General features: G+C 41.9%; 1 protein-coding gene across 6 annotated transcripts in view; it reads left to right on the top strand.

Moving 5' to 3' along the window:
* Positions 1-13189, top strand: part of LOC147020621 (nesprin-1-like) — a 464443-nt gene that overhangs the window by 334330 nt on the left and 116924 nt on the right. For all 6 annotated transcript variants that reach the window (XM_085896125.1, XM_085896126.1, XM_085896121.1 and 3 more), the window contains one exon: positions 227-393. In XM_085896125.1, the coding sequence (XP_085752251.1) occupies positions 227-393 (167 nt within the window). The remainder of the gene's footprint in view (positions 1-226; positions 394-13189) is intronic.

Genomic DNA, 13189 nt, shown 5'->3' with positions numbered 1-13189 from the left:
ATTTTGGTTTCGGTCCAGATGCAGATCTGGCCTATCAGTGGGATACAAAACATAAACTATTCAGCCAGGCAGAGGTATGCACTCTACCGAGTGCCCTTCTAGTTCTATGTGTAAACAGTTTGAACATTGATGATGACATATGTTTCCTAAAATTAAGACATTAGTTTGAATGATTTAATTTGATTTGGGTAGAAAATGAAATGCCATGTATTTGTTTGGCGTCCAGGAGTGCCGGGACGAGATGGTGGCGGCAAGAGGGGCACGTGGAAGGCTTCATGGGTTTGGAGAGCGGCTAATACTATTGAGTGGACCGGATCAGGCAAAGGAACTTCAGGATCGTCTCGCTCACACCGACGAGTACTGGCGCCATCTCTTCGACCTCTGGACTTTAAGGTCAGGAACAGTATTGTTTCAGTTAGATTTATTTTTGCTTTATTTCGTCATCTCGCAACGAACGTATTTGGGGATTACTTTGCCTGGTGTACCTGTTTCAATTTTTTGGTGTAACGGAAACCTTCCAATTTATTGTTGTGAAATGATATCCTGTGCTGCTTAATATGGCTTTTCTCATGCAACTTTAGGGTCTGCTTATGGTCTGTTGTAGAGTAGTTACTGGCTGTCCAGACCTCAAAATAAGTTATTGTAACATGTTTCTCACTGTTTTATCACCTTTATGGTGACTCCCAGGGGCTGTACTGAAATGGTTGTTTAGCCCGTGTGCAGAGGATTGGCAAAACCTCATTGCTATGTTTCTAAGATATCGATCATCTTGTGGACTTGTTGACCCACCACGACCTTGATGAGGAAGTTACATGTACAAACTGGTAATTTGTTTCATTGTCCATAACTGGGAAATCATGAAAGGGGACATGCAACTGACTGGCTGCATGCATTTGTCTAGCTCCAGATGCCAAACTTTGAACAGCTTTGAGGGTATCCACCTCAAGTAAGAGTCAAAACATTGTAGACACTATAGTAACTATGCTGAATAGTGGAATGTAAAGCAATGTCTTTAATTTTTGCCACGAACAGGACATTTATAATGACAAGTTGATGCATTTAACCCAATGAGAGAGCAGGTTCATCACATTGCTTTTGTAGATCTCTTTAACCTACATATGTAGGCACTGGCATTCCTTTGTGACCACTTGTGTTTTCATGCCGAGGTGCTTACCTAGAAAGTGTTTCTTCAAAGTTTCGAACAAATAGCATTTACTGGGTGCAGGTAACAGGATTTTAGGGAGGATGATTCTAACTATGTGTCACAGATAAAATCTTACACCCTCAGGTGTTTACAATTCCAAATGGTAAACCAACTTGAAAACGTCTGTGGAGCCATGTACGGTTTTTATTTATTTATTTATGTTATACAAGGTCTAAGACTCGTAATGGAACCACCAGTCATACACACACATGAACATACACTCACACATACATCGACATACTGATGAGACAAACACTTAACACAACCACTGAACTTGGAGGAAGTGCCATCACTTCCCGGAATACTCTGGGTACCAGCGACGCCACAACAATGGCGCCGCTTTTCTCACCACACTTTGCAGGACATTTCCTCAAGGGGGAATTTCCTCCTCCCAATTGGATGCCAACCAACGTTGCATGGTAAAAAGTGTTGGAACAGCATACCTAAACTTGAAACGCCATTACCTTTATCTGGCATGATTACTTTCATGATCCCTACTTTCACGATGCCAACATGCATGTGCAATTATGCATTATTTTCCCACACTGCAAAGGAGCTGTAGTATTGAAGCTTGGTTCTAATTAAGATGCCACGAGTTAAGAGCTGACTCATTATATTATGATTATTGTATTTTAGAGGGTCACAGTTGTCACATTCATCATCATTAGGTGCCATCTCCGATCCAGAGGTTGGCGATTTATGAAACGCCATTCCAATAAATCTTCAGTAGTTCTTTGAAGCTCCATCTCAGACTTGCTCATTCAATCTATCGTATTGTCTGTCGTTTTTCTTCTTTGCCTTCCTCTTGCTCTTCCTCCATCAAACGTAACAGTCAATATTGCTCTTTTGTAGGTTCGGGCGACACATAATGTGGCCAAAATATCTCCGCTGCCTCCTTGCTATAGTATGCAAAACAGATTTGTTATTGCACCCACGATTCTTTCACAGTAGGCCTTCTCAAGTAAAGAAACAGAAGACAATATATTGTGCCAATTTAGAAAACAAGGTAGACACGACAAAATGATTGACAGATTAACTCAGAAGAACCTTCAGATTTTGAATGGCACAATATTATGGTTGATATCTACCAATGATCAATATGCAGCCACATCTATTGAGAACTAATTTAACCGGCCCCAATTTTTCCCACTCTCTTGAGTCCGGGGGAAAGTTTTTGACCCAAGTATTTGTCGTGGACCTGCTGGCTCGGCCTGACGTTTTTCTGAAGGTCCACCGACCCCTGAAGGTCCAAAGCTTGCCTACTTTTCACGAAAGACACTGTGGGATCTTTAACGTCCACAAACTAATGCAGTAAACAGGACACCCAGCTTGACATCCATCCGAGGGACAGTGCACTTTGTGATGCAACAACTTGCCTGTGAAGCACCAATCTGACAGTTTATAATCAGGTCAGGATTAGAACCCAGACGAGACAGCACTGTCTACACCATTCTGTCAGACTATCCTCCTACATAACGGGGAAAACTTGCAAATGCTTATTTAACAGTGTCTAATGAAGGATGGATCAGACTCGGTGGTGTAATGGTTCGAACCTCATCTGTGTCATACCAAACACTTTGTTTTTTTCATGGTTTGTGCTGCTTCCTTGCTTGACGCTCAGCATTTAAAGGACAAAGCAAGGACAAACAATGCTGGGAAGGCAATGGAAAACCACCTCGTAGAAACTGCTTCTGCAGCACCACCCTTTCCAAGAAACTGCTTCTGCAGCACCAATGCTCTGCAAAGAGTACGGTCCAACATAATCATCAAAAGATGAGGGTTGAGGAAGACATACACTGGACAGTGGACAGTAAACAAATCAACATTAAGGCAAATGTGTTGCAGTTCCATTATTTCTCAACAATATCGTTTTCTTTGCAGTGAAGATAGCCTATCATTATACCATTTGTATGTTGTAGTGGACAACGTTTCATCTTCTAAGATGACCATTCCTGTCGACATCATGAAGATCTTTCTCTATCCAATGCTGTACTTGTGAGGACTTTTCTCAAAAATAGAAGGTATTCATCGAATACTTACCCCACACCATCATGAAATGGACTTAGTGTGAGCCAACTCTTCTGGCAGCAAATTCGTAATTAAATAAATTAACTTCAAATCAGATGAAAGACTAAATGAAAGAGGTTGGAACCATCAGAAGCCATCAGAAGGCACCTGAACAAGCAAAAAGCAAAGATCAAGTCATCAGGAGGAACCTAGATAGGACTCAGGTTTTAATTGCTACTCCTCTACCCTCAAACCCATCCAGGCGCAGCCAAGTGGGCCTTATTCAACAAAAAAAAAATCAAAAATAACGCAGATTCAAAAGAAATAAATAATCCTGACTGCTAGACTATGTATCTGATAAGGTTGAGATTTAAAATATATATTCCTCATCAGAACTAGATCATAATTTTGAAGTTTCACATTGATTGATGCAAAGGTTCAAGAGAGGGTTTTTTAAACATTTTTCTTTCAATCCAATATGGCTGCCAGACCATGTGACATATCAATTATTTCTCGCCAAGGCTTGGGGAATCCCCTGGTATCCCCAAGGCTTGGGGAACATTGGTGTGACGTTTCCCCTCGATCTGTCCAGCCCTCTGGAGAAGGGGATTTTTAAAGGTTTGCGGGTAAATCCAATCTGGCTGCAAAACCATGTGACCTGTGACCTATCATAGGTGGAGAACTTTTTGTTCTTCATGGATAGGCGGTCATACCTGTAAAGTTTCTCCTCAATCTGTTCAGCCGTTTCGGAGATTTTTGAAGGTTTTTTTTTATTTATTTTTTTTCATATGGCTGCTGAACCACATGACCAATGACATCATCAATTTTTTTTTAATCTCGACCAATTTATCCTGAGATGACCCTCAAAAATTCTCATGCTAATCGGATGTGCCGTTCCATGTCTGCAATTATGACATCATAACAAAGGCACTTATGACATTAAAAAAAATCATGCTTGTTTCCCATAGGGAGTACTTTACATTTGTGAACTTTCAATTTTTTCCATGGAGCAGTTTTGGAGAGACAGAGGTCAAACGTGTCTCCTTTTTTCTAACATGGCTACCAGACCACGTGACCTATCCATCCATTCCTCCATTGGGACCATAGTCTGTGCAGTGTTGGTGCTGCCTAAGCAGTCTCCTTGGCTACTGGACACAATCCTGGACGGATCTCCACTCCGACACAGGATACCAGCATGCTGGCACTCATTTTGCCGACCTCGGAAGGATGACAGGCAGAGTCAACCCCACCTGGTATTAATTCAACAGCCGAGTGGGATTTGAACTCAGGATCCCAAGCCCACCACCCTAGCCATTAAGCCAACACCAGATATACGTGACCTTTGATGTCATAATTATCATTAAAACATTCTACATGAGTAGTTGCACCTAACACAAAAATTTCATGTCAATCCAACAAGTGGTTCCAGAGAAAAGGGAATAACAAAATGTAGACATGCACGTACGCATGTACGGGACCTATCCCTTAACCCTGCTTTTCGCTTAGCGAGCGTGGGCTAATAAATGATATTGAAACCCTTCTTCAGGCTGGAATGTCTCCACAACACGGCATGAGCCATTTGTCCCCATCGGAACTGCCTCCACTATGATTTATCGGCTGGAATATCCCAATCCCGTAAGGTCTTGGAAGCAAAGCAAAGTCGAGCACAATTAGTAGTTGGATGGGAAACCTTCATCGAAGGACAGATGTTGTGAAGTTGAGGGATGGCGGAATAGCTTGGTCATATGCTTGTCATTGAGCTGCGTGATCAAGGTATTCCAAAGTAAATCACATGATATCCCGTGGTTAAGGATTCCTTGGGTATCTCTGATAAAGAATAGGCTATTGTGTTCTGATACACTGGTGGAATTCCGTGTCTTGAGGTTATTGACGATATCACTTGGGTATAAATGGGTATATTAGTTAATTGTGAAAAAGGATGTGGATGTTAAATTTGGTTAGGTTAACTGTAAGAATGGAGTTACTACATACAAGTTAAGTAAATAAAACAAGTTCATGGGGTTGAATACTGCATACGCAGAATGAGCCACATAGCCTTCTGGGTAAGTTTCCAATACATCATCTTGAAGAGGATGAATTCATGGATTATTTTCGTCATGGATGGTGTGAAATCCATTTATACCATGACAAAATGCTCTTTGTCCTGTATTGACATAATTGGTGGATGAACGCAGATACAGTGGCTTGCAAAAGTATTCAACCCCTCTCAATAATGCCACATTTAGATGAATTATGAATTAGGTAGAAACAATTTTTCTAAATGAACTTTGTTATTCATAACTGAAGAAATCAAACTAAACACTGGTATAGTTGAAGGAGGTTAAATGTCAGGTATACCTGTAAGAAACAGGTACAAATCAAAATTCACTGGTTGAAAAAAAAGTGTTCAGCCCCTTCGGTCAGTACTTGGTGGAAACACCTCGTACAGCAATGACCGCTACAAATGTTTTTGTCTCAGTCTCTACCAGCTTTGTACAGTGAGATGGTGAAATCTTTACCCATTCCTCACGTGAAAATTGCTCTAGTTCTGCTAAGTTTGATGGGGATCGTCGATGGACTGAAATCTTCAAGTCTCGCCATAAATGTTCAGTTGGGTTCAAGTCAGGAGTTTGACTGGATCACTCAAGAACATTTATTGTATTCTTATTCAGTCATTCCAGTGTGGCTTTAGCTTTGTGCTTTAAATAATTGTCCTCCTGAAATGTGACTCTCCGACCCAGTTTCAGACTCATGGCTGACTCAAACAGGTTTTCATCGAGGATTCTCGTGTACTTTGTACCGTCCATTGTCCCTTCCATCCTGATAAGCTTGCCAGTCCCTGCTGATGAAAATCAGCCCCATAACATGATGATATCACCACCATGTTTGACAGGAGGGATGGTGTTGATTGGGTGATGTGCAGTGCTAGGCTTGCGCCAGACATTACGCTTTGAATTTACACCAAAAAGTTCAATTTTTGTCTCGTCTGACCACAAAACATTTTTCCACATGCCTACAGTATCATTAAGATGCTTTTTTGCAAACTCCGTACGAGCTTTTAGATGTGTCTTTTTCAGTAATGGCTTCTTTCTTACCACCTGTCCATGAAGGGAACGGGATATTGCTGATTGATGAACACTGACCCCCATCTCAGGCATAGAGCCTTGCAGATCTTTCAAAGTCATTGTTTGATTTACAGTGAGATCACGAACCAGTTTCCTGCTTACCCACCTGCTGAGTTTGTATGGGTGACCTGATCTGGGTATAGTCTACGTAGTATGATACGTCTTCCACTTCTTAATGATGGAGTTCACTGAACTCAGAGGGATAATGAGCGACTTTATAATCTTCTTATAACCTTGATCTGACCTGATCTGGGTATAGTCTACGTAGTATGATACGTCTTCCACTTCTTAATGATGGAGTTCACTGTACTCAGAGGGATAATGAGCAACTTTATAATCTTCTTGTAACCCTCTCCTATGCGGTGCTTTTCCACCACTTTATGTCTGACTTCTTTGGAAAGCTCCTTGGTCTTCATGTTTGACTTGTTGGTTGACCAAGTGAGTTTCACCTTAAAACTCCATAGATAAGTGGGAGAGTTTAATTTTTAAGGTAAACCACTGATTACATACAGGTGAAACCGATGACACTTATTTTTTAACCTTTCAAACAAATAATTTGCTCCTGAAGTGATATAGGGTTAATTTGGCAAAGGGTTTGAAAAACTTGTTTAACTAAGAATCTGATTTTCTCTGTTAATCGAACTTATTCACATTTTATCTTCATTTTTTAGCTTTATCGCTTCGGAGTAGTTTGTGATGAGTCTGATGACTCTAGATATTAAATTTTATTTGAATGCATCATGAAACTAGAGGGGCACTCAGTGGAGCGCATACCTCCACCACGCAATGCCTGATCCACAAGAATATATCGGGCCCATTACATTTTTGAAATATCTTGCCCTATCGTTTGAAATATATCGTTTTTGGCCCTATCTCTCAATGGTGAATAATCGATTTAGAATTTAAATCGATCTCGTATTCAGATCCATATTCTGATCTTCACCAGAATCGAATCGATTCGTCCTTGCCGCACATCCAACATGTCCACCAATTTTCATCTGAATCCGTCCACAGTTTTTTGAGATATCGTACTATATATAGGTTTTGGCCCTATCTCTAAATGGTGAAGAATCACTTTAAAATTCTCGTCGTCAGATCCGGATCTTCACCAAAATCTAATCATTTCGTCCTTTTCACACACCAAACCTGTCCACAAAATTTCATCCGGATCCGTCCACAACTTTTTGAGATTGATTCTATTTTTGAGACAAGGACGAATTGATTCGATTTTGGTGAAGATCCAGATCTGGGTCTGGATACAAGAATTTTGAAAACACATTTTTAAGTGATTCTTCACCATTGAGAGAAAGTGCCAAAAGCTATATTTAGCATGATATTTCAAAACTATGTGGACGAATTAAGACAAAACTTGATAAATTAGTTGGGTAGGTGACAAGAACAAGCCAATTAGATACTGGTCAGGTCCAGATGCAGATCCTTACTATCGGTGGGATACAAAACATAAACTGTTTTGCCTGGTGGAGGTATGCGCTCTGCCGATTGCCCTTCTAGTTCCATTATGCTCTCAAGGTGTACTCAAATAAATAGCTTTGTGATCAATTATTTGTATTCAACTGACAGTCAATGTGGTGTTGATGTAAAAGCAGTCATCATTCGGATGGCCCATTGCATTTGCTGCCACCCCCCTGCTTATATGTTGTTCCAGCCGTGAAATCTCCAAGTGCTGTTTCACTGCGATTCAGATGCACAGATGTATGAGGTGTGAGGCTGGCCCTGTTCACTGTTTTTAGTATCCAACATTCTCATTCTCCTCTTTTTCTCAGACCCGATTCCTTGCCCCTTGAAATATACCATTGTGAATTTGCCTAGCCATGACCACATTCATACACCTGTAGTAGACATTACACAGCATTTGTGTTCTTGTTTAACTTTCTTCATATTTTAAAGCCATATTGTATAAATAAGTACATTTTCCCCATATTGTCATGTTAATGATCTGGTTGTCAGAGGCCTGGATTAGCTGGGATGCATTTTGCCAAAAAGATATTTTAACTGTTAGCTCCCTCACCTTATTCCGTCTGCCACCGAAGGTGAAGGAGGTTATGTTTTCATCCTTCTGTATGTTTATTTGTTTGTCTGTTTGTGTGCAAGATATCTCAAAAAGTTGTGTCCGGATTCAGATGAAACTTAGTGGACAGGTTGGGTGTGTGACCACGACAAATTGATTCGATTTTGGTGAAGATCCAAATCCGGATCTGGATACGATGTTTATTTAATTTTTAAAGTGATTCTTCACCATTGAGAGATGGGGGGGCCAAAAACGGTCATTTCAAAAATGTATTGGGCCAGATATGTTCTCGTGGATCAGGCATTATGTGGCGGCGGTATGCGCTCTACCAAGTGCCCTTCTAGTTGTAAACTGGTGTCTCATAGTTGTTGCTCCAAAGAAAAACGTTTCTCGTTTCTCATGTAGGCATTGAAATCAATGTGGTCTGGCAGGACAGCTTGGAGATATGCATACTCACCTTTGAGCTGTCGAGCCTGTGTTTGAATCCCGACCCAGCTTTAAACTGCCACCTCGGTGTTTCACGTGCAAGGGAAGGCATCACTGTGCACGCCGTCCATCAGATTCGACGTTTAACTGGGCGTCCCGTCTGCCAGCAGTCGTTAGTGGACGTTAAAGATCCCACAGTGTCCTTCGCAAAGAGTAGGCGAGCTATTGCCAGCACCATGAACAAATTCCAAATCCCTGCCCTAAGCTACAGGGGGAACTACATCAGCGCCATTGCCGCACCCCGACAGGAACCGAGGCAAACCTGCAGTCACATGATTCATCTGAGCGAATAAACGATTGTAAATTTATGGGTTGTTTTTTTCTTTCAAATCTTGTTCAAAGTCACTTCGGTAAATTGATCCCCCAACACCAATACTCCTAGCTGATATCACAACTTAACAGTTGTCCTTTAAAGCATCAGGCCTTTGTTCTACAGGCTTCCATATCTCTATGTTGTTTTGATTTTGAAAACGAAAACAGTCTGAAGTATTTTGATATTTGCAAGTGCTCTTTCTTATTTGGATTGTTTTGACTCAAAATGTCGTTGACTTGATGAAATCTACAAGGTTGAAATGGCTGACATTTGCTTTGCATTTGCAGCATCTCCAATACATCATCTTGAAAAGATGCACCTAAAAAAGATGCACGTGTCCCCGGTGAAAAGCACCTAAAAATACTTTTGACTTTGTTAACCCCCGACATCCCCCAACCCCACACTACATTGCTGTAAACTGAAGTGCAGAAAATTGTGTGACCTAAGTCGAGTTTAATCTGTTCAGGGTCCAGATGTTAGCATAGCTCACGTCAGGGCAGAACTTGCAAATCGAATTCCGTTTAAACCCATGAAGGTCACACATTGCACTTGGTTCAACATTGTCGTAATGTGCAATGCTTGATGACATCTGTTGGAGATGGCTTAGTTTGGGTAAAGACTGGCATTTGGCCTCGACCACAGTGGGGGGAGTGGGAGGAAGGGGTCCGCTGTAACGTTTAATTTGAAGTAAAGAAAAACCTGCAAAAAATATCCGGTATAATGTGAAACAGTGTAAGCTTATATCCAGCAACGGACCGGCTTTTCCTCTCTTCCGTTCTCGAATTACCCGTGTTCCTTTCTCCTCTATTAATCTCCATGGACTCGGCACATCACATCCTCCTGCTAATAACGTACGAGTCCCTGACATCGGTGCAGCATTTGTTTTGAAAGTCGGTGTGAAGTGGTTTTGGGCAACGTCTTCGGGATGGACCAAGTGGCCGTTTTTTTCATATCTTATTTATGAATCGTGGGGCATTAACTGATCATTCGAGTTGCCGTTCCTTGTGCTGACAAATTGGCTAAATGTCAATAATTTTTGTTGTTTGGTCAAGGCTTACAAATCTTTAAGCGATGGCACGTATACTTCGTACTGTGCAGCAACTTTTGATGAGCAATTAAGATTTCTCGCAACAAGGAGATTCACACTGTGCCTTGAAAGTTATGTATATCAAGCAATCGATATAGTTATCCACGTCACCGAAGAGACACTGACACTTTTTCAATAACAACTTAATTTCTCACTACTTTAAGACATGAAACAGGTTTTTTTTTTGTGGAAAGCTGAGCCCATTCAAGAATGAGCTGGAGCTTCTGCAGTGTCCTGGGTCGCACTGGATTGGTTGATATCGCATTCTCTAGCATGAACCAAGCATGACCATTGGGTTTCAGGTCAGGAATTGTCACTGGCTGATCCTCTTGGGAGCTTCCTGTTATGTAATGGCAGTGATTTTCCTTGCTCACTGTGGGCAAGTGGGCTAACAGGATAGCCTGGAGTTATGCACAATCCCCTCTGAGCTGTTTGACCTGTGTTTGAATCTTGGACCAGCTATAAACTGTCACGCCGGTGTCTCGCAGGCAGGGCAAAGCATCAATGTGTGTGCCGTTCCTCGCATGGACATTAAACTGGGCGGCCCCGTGTGCCAGAGCACCCGAGCCAAATTCCAAATTCCTGCTCTAACCTACAGCCTTGCTCCTTGGTCACTGTGGGCATCAGATAGTAACACGTTTGGCCATGGACTGCACAGCGAAATGTGTCTATCTGATGGAGCATCTCATCACAGGACCTTCCAGCTCTGAGGCTGCGGTGCTGTCTGTCCTTCACTGAAAGTTGGTTGTAGCCCACACCGTGACAAATTCTCTTGCATATCTATCACATTCTGCAACTTCCTCTTCAAAAAATCTTGTCGCCAGGTCTCTGGCATGCCTGTCATTATAATCAAGATTAAAATCTGGATTCGTCAGCGAGAAGAACTGCCTTCGAGTCATTGACGTCCCTCCTTTCATGATCCCTATCCCATGGTGAAGTGTTTACAGGTACCTGGAATGAAGCTTTTGTGAACCTAATACGAACCTCTTGAAGCTGTCTGTGATCTGCCAGGGAACAAATTAGGGTTATAATGGAACAGTCACCTTGTGATAACGATAGATTCCCTCGATCACTTGAATCTATGTCCTCCCAACCTGTAATCTTAGATTTAAAGCTCTTTCTAACCACTGACTCGCTCACTGATATAAATTTTTTGTGCCTTTCAGGTGGGTGAGAAAGGTGGAATTTTGCATGTTGCTGCAACTCAAAGCCCATATCCCAGGAAAAAAAAAAATCACAAAACGGTCACAAAATGTCCATAAACAAAAATATCCCCAAATAAAAGTCGGCCGGTGCAGCCTCACCCTGCTCACGGTGGGTCACATGACCCAAGACATGACCCAATGGAGTTTACACTTGAACTAGTTGTTTCTTCCACCTCTTATTAACCCTTGCCATATTTACATTTAAAAATTACTGCAGCTGTAAACTTTTAAATAAACAGCTCATTCTAATCACTGGTAGAGTTATATAGCGGCTTATGGAACGAAACTGCAATCCATTTTGTCAAATGTAAAAACTTCTTCCAATCTACTTATCAAATACATCGAGGTTATATTTATTATGTGTGCACGTCGGGTGTACCTGAGTTGTCGCTTGCAGTTTACAAGCATGCCCTACTAGTATGTAACATGTAGATGACACTCGAGAGTGTTTTGTAATTGTGCTTGCCCATATTTCCTGGAGCCAGACAGTTGACATACATTTGGTACACATTTTAATAACATGGCGCTTTAAGTAAAGTTAAACTTGTCAAACTTAGTTACAACTGTCTATAAGAACGTGCCTGACGCTGGGAGGTAACTCGTAGAGAGATCCAGACCAAGGTCATGTTAACAACTGTTGTCGCAGCTTTTGTAGATTTATTCTGAGGACGTTGGACTCTGGTTTGAGCATTCACTGAGAAGTAAATGCAACTACAATTTGGAAGTGGTTTTGTGTTTTCTGAGATTATATTTACTGCTATTATTATTCACAACACTGTTAGCCAGCTGCTTGTTGAGAGACCAGCTGAAGGTAGTAATTCCTTTAATGGATTTTCCGTCACGACAAATATGTAGTGGGTCATGAGAGGGCAGTGGAAAGGGTGGGGCACATCGTGTGCTGAAGGAAGATGGGTTGTCCAGTGACATTGGCAGAGGGGAGGGGGGAGGAAGATCTCATGTAAATAGGTTGATGGAAGAAAATGTGGATTCTGGAGGGATGATGGAGATTAGGATGGATGGATTGAAGAACACTTGGGGGGGGGGTGAGGGAGACTCGGATGGATGGATGGATTGAGGAAAAGCTGGGAGATGAGGGAGACTCGCTTGGATGGATGGATTGAGAAAAATCTGGAATCTGGAGGGATGAGGGAGACTTGGATGGATGGATGGATGAATGAAAACCTGGAATCTGGGGGATTTGGAAGACTTGGATGGATGGATTGAGGAAAACCTGGGGGAGGAGTAAGACGAGGATGGATGAATGAATGAAAAACTGGAATTTGGGGGGGGGGATGAGGGAGACTTGGATGGATTGAGGAAAACCTGGAATCTGGGGGATGAGGGAGACTTGGATGGATTGAGGAAAACCTGGAATCTGGGGGAATGAGGGAGACTTGGATGGATTGAGGAAAACCTGGAAACTGGGGGAATGAGGGAGTCTTGGATCAATCAAATTGGAGAGAGGGTGAGTTAGAACATGGATGGATGGACAATGGATAGAATGTGAGTTGTAATGTGGAATCAAATTGTAGACAATTTGTGGATGGATGCATGATGTAGATAGGGTGAGCAGGAAAGTAGATGGATGGGTTGGAGGTAGAGGGAGTTGGGATGTGGGTGGATGGATGGACAATGGAGAGAGGGTGAGCAGGAAAGTGGGTTAATGGATGGAGAGATGGTGAGTTGTAATGTGGAATCCAATTGACAATTTGTGGATGGATAGATGGATGGAG

This window comes from Eptatretus burgeri, chromosome 9 (genome assembly GCF_056783735.1).
Source record: "Eptatretus burgeri isolate ZD-2024b chromosome 9, Ebu_testis_v1, whole genome shotgun sequence".
Classification (NCBI taxonomy): Eukaryota; Metazoa; Chordata; class Myxini; order Myxiniformes; family Myxinidae; genus Eptatretus; species Eptatretus burgeri.
This window is presented reverse-complemented; position numbering and strand designations above follow the sequence as displayed.